Here is a 6,255-nt window from a genome sequence, read left to right as displayed (position 1 = left end):
AATGTAAAACTTACAATAAGAATACCTAGATTAGACCGTAATAATACATAAGAGACTGACGAAGGACGAAGAGTAATATTGGTATAGAGGGAAAAAGAAATTAAGAGAGAATGGTTACGGGCGGGGATCGACTATGGGATGAGATAGAGCGTCGGCGCGGACGCAGCCGCATATCTGGACCATCGGCCGACGCAAACTCGAACATGAAAGAGAGACGTAGTAAGAGAGGGAAAGGAGAGGCCGAGCGTAAAACGGGACCCGTAGAATGCTGGAGTGATCCGCGACAGCTCTTTCGAGAAATACGAATTATGAGCAAGTCGTGGAAACCTTCTCGACGGCAGAGGTCGCCCGTTTAGTTTGGATCCTCCACCGGGCAAGGATCTTCTTCGTGGTAGGATCTCGGATCGCGTCGAAAGATCCTCGCTATTCTCTCTCGATTCTTTCCTCTCAATTTCAAGTGTATCAAGAAAAAGAGAAGATGGATGGATAGAACGGTGTTCCCTGATCGATCCTGGAAGCCTCCGGAGAAAGGCGGCTACCTCATTCGCTCTCTCTCTCTCTCTCTCTCTCTCTCTCTCTCTCTCTGTCTCTCGCTTTCTCGCTTTATTCCTTTTTCTCCTTCATTCCCTACTCGAGCTTCATTTCTAAAGAGCCCGCAGATATATCTAAAAACAACCCTCTGTGACGTACGTGATCTAGCGCGGTCTACGAACCACCTGTGAACTCCTCTCACTTTGGAATTAGCTAGTTGGAATACGTAACGAATATTTATGATAAATGATGGTTACCTGCTTTAATATTCTTTATAGTTTGTCATTTATTTTTTTTTTCTTTATTTTCGTGAAAGTGACTTTTCAACTCAACTTTGCTGTTCTCCTAAGGGGAAAATTGCTGAAGGAATAATTGGCGCTTCAAGGGAGATAACTTGTTGACCAAAGGTAAATCTAGCTCAATGACAAATAAACGATCGCTAGTGCGATAAGATTGATAAATTTTGACCATTAAATTTTGAGCATTAAATCATTACGATAAGAAGAAAATTTTTATTTAATTTGTTACCCAATTGTTTTATACAAGTTTGTAGAAATACAAGTAATAATTCGGGGATAAAATGTTTAGTAGATTGTTAATTTTCGAATATCATTACTTCTTAAATAATCATTATTTTATTTTTAAATTCTTTCAGTATTTAGATTATTTAAGCAATTTTAAAGTTATCTCGCTAGCCGCTTAGTAATCGTCTAGGATACGTAGGAAAATACGTAATGGCAATGTGTTGACATAATACTCTTGCTTCGGTCGTGCAACTTCAAAGAGCCACGTGACGGTCTCTTGCATACTCGTAAACCCCTGTTGGTTGGCGACTAATGAATTTCGCGCTGTCCTTTGATCTCAACCAATGCGACTTCCAATATACATATACATATATACACACACACACACATATATATATATATATATAAATTTATATATATATGTGGATATAACAATTACTTTTCCATGTTAAAATATTTCTTATACGAGTTTCGACAACACGTTCGAAGAAATTACGTGCGGACGAGTTAACGGCGTTTTTAGGAGGAACGAACGCACTTTAAAAGTAACTTTCAAAGAACTCGTTTTGTACATCCCTCGGTGTAATTGCATCTGTCAAATGAAACGTAAAACGTGTGCTCGATCGATCGTGTTTAGTTTCGTTTACGTGAAAAGGAATTTGTACTTTTTTTTATTTATTTATATGTTCGCAGATTGATGACTGCTTGGACATTTTTGCAAAGACTTCGGAATGAAATACTTAAAAGTGGCAGTGTTCACGTTCAACCTGTTAATATGGGTAAAAATAGTCAATTATTTCCTTTCTCGTATATTTATTAAAAATCCTAGAACTTATTAGCACGTTGAAAAGTCAACGTAGCTAGCTTTTCATTGTACCATCGGTTCGTGATTAAACGATAGAAAATAAATCGTTATTGTATTCACAATAGTCCGTGCAAGTATTATTTCAGTCATGTCTACTCCATTAAGGAAAAAAGAAAAAAAAGAAAAAAGAGAAAAAAGACGTCTCGCAAGCGGCCAAACGAATCGTATCGATTCTCCTCTCTTCTAGCACTTAATTTGAATCAATGAACAAGAGAGCACGAATACGTTCGATAGTCGGAGTGTAAGTGCATGCCATACATCGATCAAGCGCAAGAACGAGAAAAAAAGGAGAGGGAAAAAAAATGGAAAAATATATAGAAAAATCGTCCCTCCCCCTGCTTCTCCGTTAAAAAATTATTATTGTTCGTGCCTCTCATTCCACTTTGAAGCCGGATAAAAAAAAATATATTTCCGACAGTTGGCCGGTTGCACGGTGCTAGTTATAGGAGCATGGTTACTATTGGAGCCAAGCAAAGGACACCTTCTGAATCTTTTTCTACCCGACGTCAAACCCCACGAGACGATTGATTTGATAGCGTACAGCTTGGTAGGCCTCGGCTTCACCGTCTTTATGGTGGGTTTCTTTGGTTGTCGTGCTGCTCTGCGTGGAAATCAGTGCATTCTCGCAACGGTAAGGACGCTTACACGTATAATGTCCTACATTTACATGAAAAACATTTAAATATCTTTAATAAGAAAAAATAGTTTCTCGAGGTCATTTCTATCCAACGATAAAGGTTCAGGTGTTCATAATTAGTTTACCTTGTGTATAATGCTGCTGCAGAGAGCTATTCTTATGGTTATAATACATATTACAGAGATACCGCGAAGGTGTCAAGGTCAATATTCTATTCTCGTCGTGATTGTTTTGACGACTTTTTTTTTTTTCTTCTCATTTTTATTTAGTACATGAGCATGCTGGTCGCCCTGATCGTAACAGAACTTGTCACAGCAGCAATTGGTGGGCTCATGACTTTTCGGATTCTTTCCGATTTGGAAGAAAGATTGTCCGACAAATTGACCACGGATTACGGCCACGACACCACCAGCGATATATCATTTAGCCATAGTCTTGATTTCGCTCAGTACAAGGTACGTCAATAATTGAATTTCTCGGAAATCGAATTAATTTTCTTCATGAATCAAATAGCAGTAAGAAACACAAGAGAGAAGTGCTAGTCACGTAACATGTGGCTAAATGTGATGGGATAAATCGATACACCTACCGTCAGACTCAATGTTAACACGATATTAATTCTCTTCTACGATTTAAAGTCGTACGGATTAGAAATTTATTCATTTTCTGAAAATAGTAATGCGTAAGAAAATATTGTACGATATTATTGTCATTGTTAAAATTTCATTGGAAACATGTTTCGTACAAAATGTTAAATTTCGATTTCACGTACGAACAAGCTTTTAAAGCATTGTTCCGCAAGACATGTCGCGATATTTTGAAGAGCTCGTACTCACGTACGTGTATATGCATAATCACAAATTAATCTATTGTAGTTTAATTGCTGCGGAGTGCACAGCGACGCGGATTACAATGGTACAGCATGGTGGAGGGATGGTCAAATTTCAGGAAGCAGGCGACAGGTTCCGATCACGTGCTGCGTTCTCAAAAATACCGAGGTATTTTTATCTTTGATTAATGTCTAAATAAACGATCGATAAAATATTAAAACGTAGGATCACGCTAATGAAACCTTTTTTTTCTATAGTGGAAATTAAATCGTTATAGCGGTGACATTAAAAGTCTCATAGGAAGATCTAGCTCGATATCTCCTACGTGCTCGATATCGCAGCACGTAGCTATAAAACGAAAATGTTTTTTGTTTTCCGTTAAAAGAAAAAGAAAAAAAAAAAAAACGGAAGAACTTTTTCTCAAGTTCTTACGACTTTTTCTTATTACTGAAGATATGTTGCCATTAAAGTTCGCGATTCATAAAAAGAAGCCGAAACAGTAAATAGTACAGCGATAGTAAAGAGAAGAAAAATGTGTTTACGTTGATCGACCGATCGCATAGTAAATTCGTAAAAAATTTATATATACAGATGTAGAACGTACGTGGTGAAAAAAATGTGTCAATGAATCAATACGAATATCTTCGAAATTATGAACTCGCAGAGACTTGGAATAAAAAGTATCTTAACGAATAGATATTTTTCTATCAGCTCGTTACATCATTTCGGTCGTTAGGGATTTTTTTCTTGTGAAAAATTTTTTATAAATAAATATTAATAGAGTCTATCTCGATATACGATAGTTCCCAATTTTTCTTTTTTTTCTTTCCTTGTAGAATCTTTTCTTACTAGGATAGGTGAATCCTCCTATGTGCTATTAATGGTTACCGATGTACACGTAAAATTCTATTCATAATTATCGACATTTAAATAACGTTAATTATAGGTAAAGAATACAGGTAGTCCAATGAGTGTTGTCTCGAGAGTATTTCACAAAAACGTGAGTAGTTTAATTAGGAGTGCGTTATAGAGACACGAGAAGCACGGTTTCATTGATCATCATTGATTATGACGGTAGAACGAGAAACCATGGCTTCATCCACAGCCGAAGGACGAAGCCGCGTGTCAAGTGGAAGACCAAGAGGGTCACGAGGGTTATCGACACAAGGAGGTGGGTGTTCTTGTTCTCTTGCCTTCTATCTAATGAAAGCTCTAAAAGTATTGGTACTTGAAATATCTAATCGACGAACTTCCATTAGGGTTGTCTCGGAAAAGTTAGCAATTGGCTTCAGAGCGAGAGCTTCACGTTAGTTTTCTTGGGCATGGCAATGGCTGGCATTCAGGTAATTAATTTATAATAACTTTTTTACTCTATGAAAATTTAATTGGATTTATTGTCAGAACAACGACGACAACAACAATAACAATAATAATAATGATGATGATGATGATGATGATGATGATAATAATAATAATTTTATTTATCGGAGGTTCGAAGGAAAAATAATCAATTTCTAAAACATCTAACTTTTAGACCTTCGGCATAATCACGTCTGCGTTTCTTTGTCGAACTATCCGAGATATGCAAACGGATTAATCCACGTCCTCGAAAGGAGACAAGAGTTTCTTTAACCCTTAGAGATATCGAAGATATTTTGAATGGAAGAAAAGAGGAGAAAAAGGAAGAACGAAGCGTTTCTCAACTTATTTCTTTGCTATTCAAACGCAATAGAAAGGAAGAAGAGGAACCGAACTCTCCGGTGGGACAACTTCTGTAGCGATCTGCCTTTATGAAATTCGAGATTGTGAAGCACGAAGAGTAATGACGCGAAAAGAAAATTTATTCGATCGACGTTGCTCCGAGTCATTCCCGTCCCTTATCGTATATTTATCATACAAGATGAACCAATTTCTCTGGAACCAATCGAGAAAAAGTACAGTGTGTTAAACCCATTGTAAATACATATAAACACGTGTAACTCCTAGATGTGTCCATCTTAAAGAACTCAAGGGGAAGAGGTTGAGAGAATATCGAGATTAATTTTTCGGGAAGAAATGTCACAAGTGAACGCCACGAACGTTGCCAAAAAAGCGTGAATTCTTACTCGCATAATAATTTGTAAATATGCGATATGCCACGAGAATCCATAACGACTAATACAGCGTGCGACAAATTTATCATTATTTTTCTTTCATTATACTCTCTTTTATACTATTTTCTACAAATTCCGATGGAATCGTTTATAATACGCATAAGGGTGAGTTAGCTAATACTTTTCTTTTTCCCTGTAACTTTCAGATACATTTCATATTTTTCACTATACTATTATCCAAAAATAATTTTTTCCTTTGAAAGTAAGAACAAAATTTGAGATGCAAGATTAGCTGACCCATCACTCATATATATACATATATGTATGTATATATATATATATATATATATACACTTTTATTTAAAACTCGACTTTGCAGCGATAAGTGAGTATACATTAACAATATCCGTATATACATATACTAGAAAAATATCTTTGGTAGCTCGTCGCATCGTTTATTTCAGTTTTCGTGTCAAATCAAAGAATCTTTTCGTATGTATGTATTTCCCGTTCGAAAGTATAAGCTGTATGTTTCTCTGAACGTATGTCACATTCATAGAAATGTTATTGTACGTCGTAAGAGAGTAATAAAATGTTTTATTAGGCATGACAATACCAGAGCCCATTTATCTTTCGAGAACGTAGCGCGCAAAGTACTCTTGTATATTTCATTTCGTTTTTATTTTCTACATTGTATATTTAGTAAAAAATATTTATGTATATAGTATATATGACATTATAAATGTAAACGATAATACTTTATCCCTTATTAACT

The 6,255-nt window shown here is 36.1% G+C and overlaps 1 protein-coding gene across 1 annotated transcript; it reads left to right on the top strand.

Annotated features, from left to right (window-relative positions):
• The first annotated feature begins 230 nt into the window (after window positions 1–230).
• LOC118444151 (tetraspanin-11) lies at window positions 231–5,851 on the top strand. Its single transcript, XM_085660882.1, has 10 exons — window positions 231–757; window positions 848–938; window positions 1,749–1,834; window positions 2,339–2,551; window positions 2,827–3,012; window positions 3,433–3,555; window positions 4,334–4,387; window positions 4,466–4,558; window positions 4,647–4,730; window positions 4,922–5,851. The coding sequence occupies exons 3-10, from the start codon at window positions 1,787–1,789 to the stop codon at window positions 4,982–4,984; spliced, it is 864 nt and encodes a 287-aa protein (XP_085517008.1). The 5' UTR covers window positions 231–757; window positions 848–938; window positions 1,749–1,786; the 3' UTR covers window positions 4,985–5,851.
• The last annotated feature ends 404 nt before the right edge of the window (window positions 5,852–6,255 follow it).

Source organism: Vespa mandarinia, chromosome 13 (assembly GCF_050613455.1).
Source record: "Vespa mandarinia isolate Hongniang chromosome 13, ASM5061345v1, whole genome shotgun sequence".
NCBI lineage: Eukaryota > Metazoa > Arthropoda > Insecta > Hymenoptera > Vespidae > Vespa > Vespa mandarinia.
The sequence above is the reverse complement of the archived record's forward strand: the minus strand, read 5'-3'. Positions and strand labels throughout refer to the sequence as shown.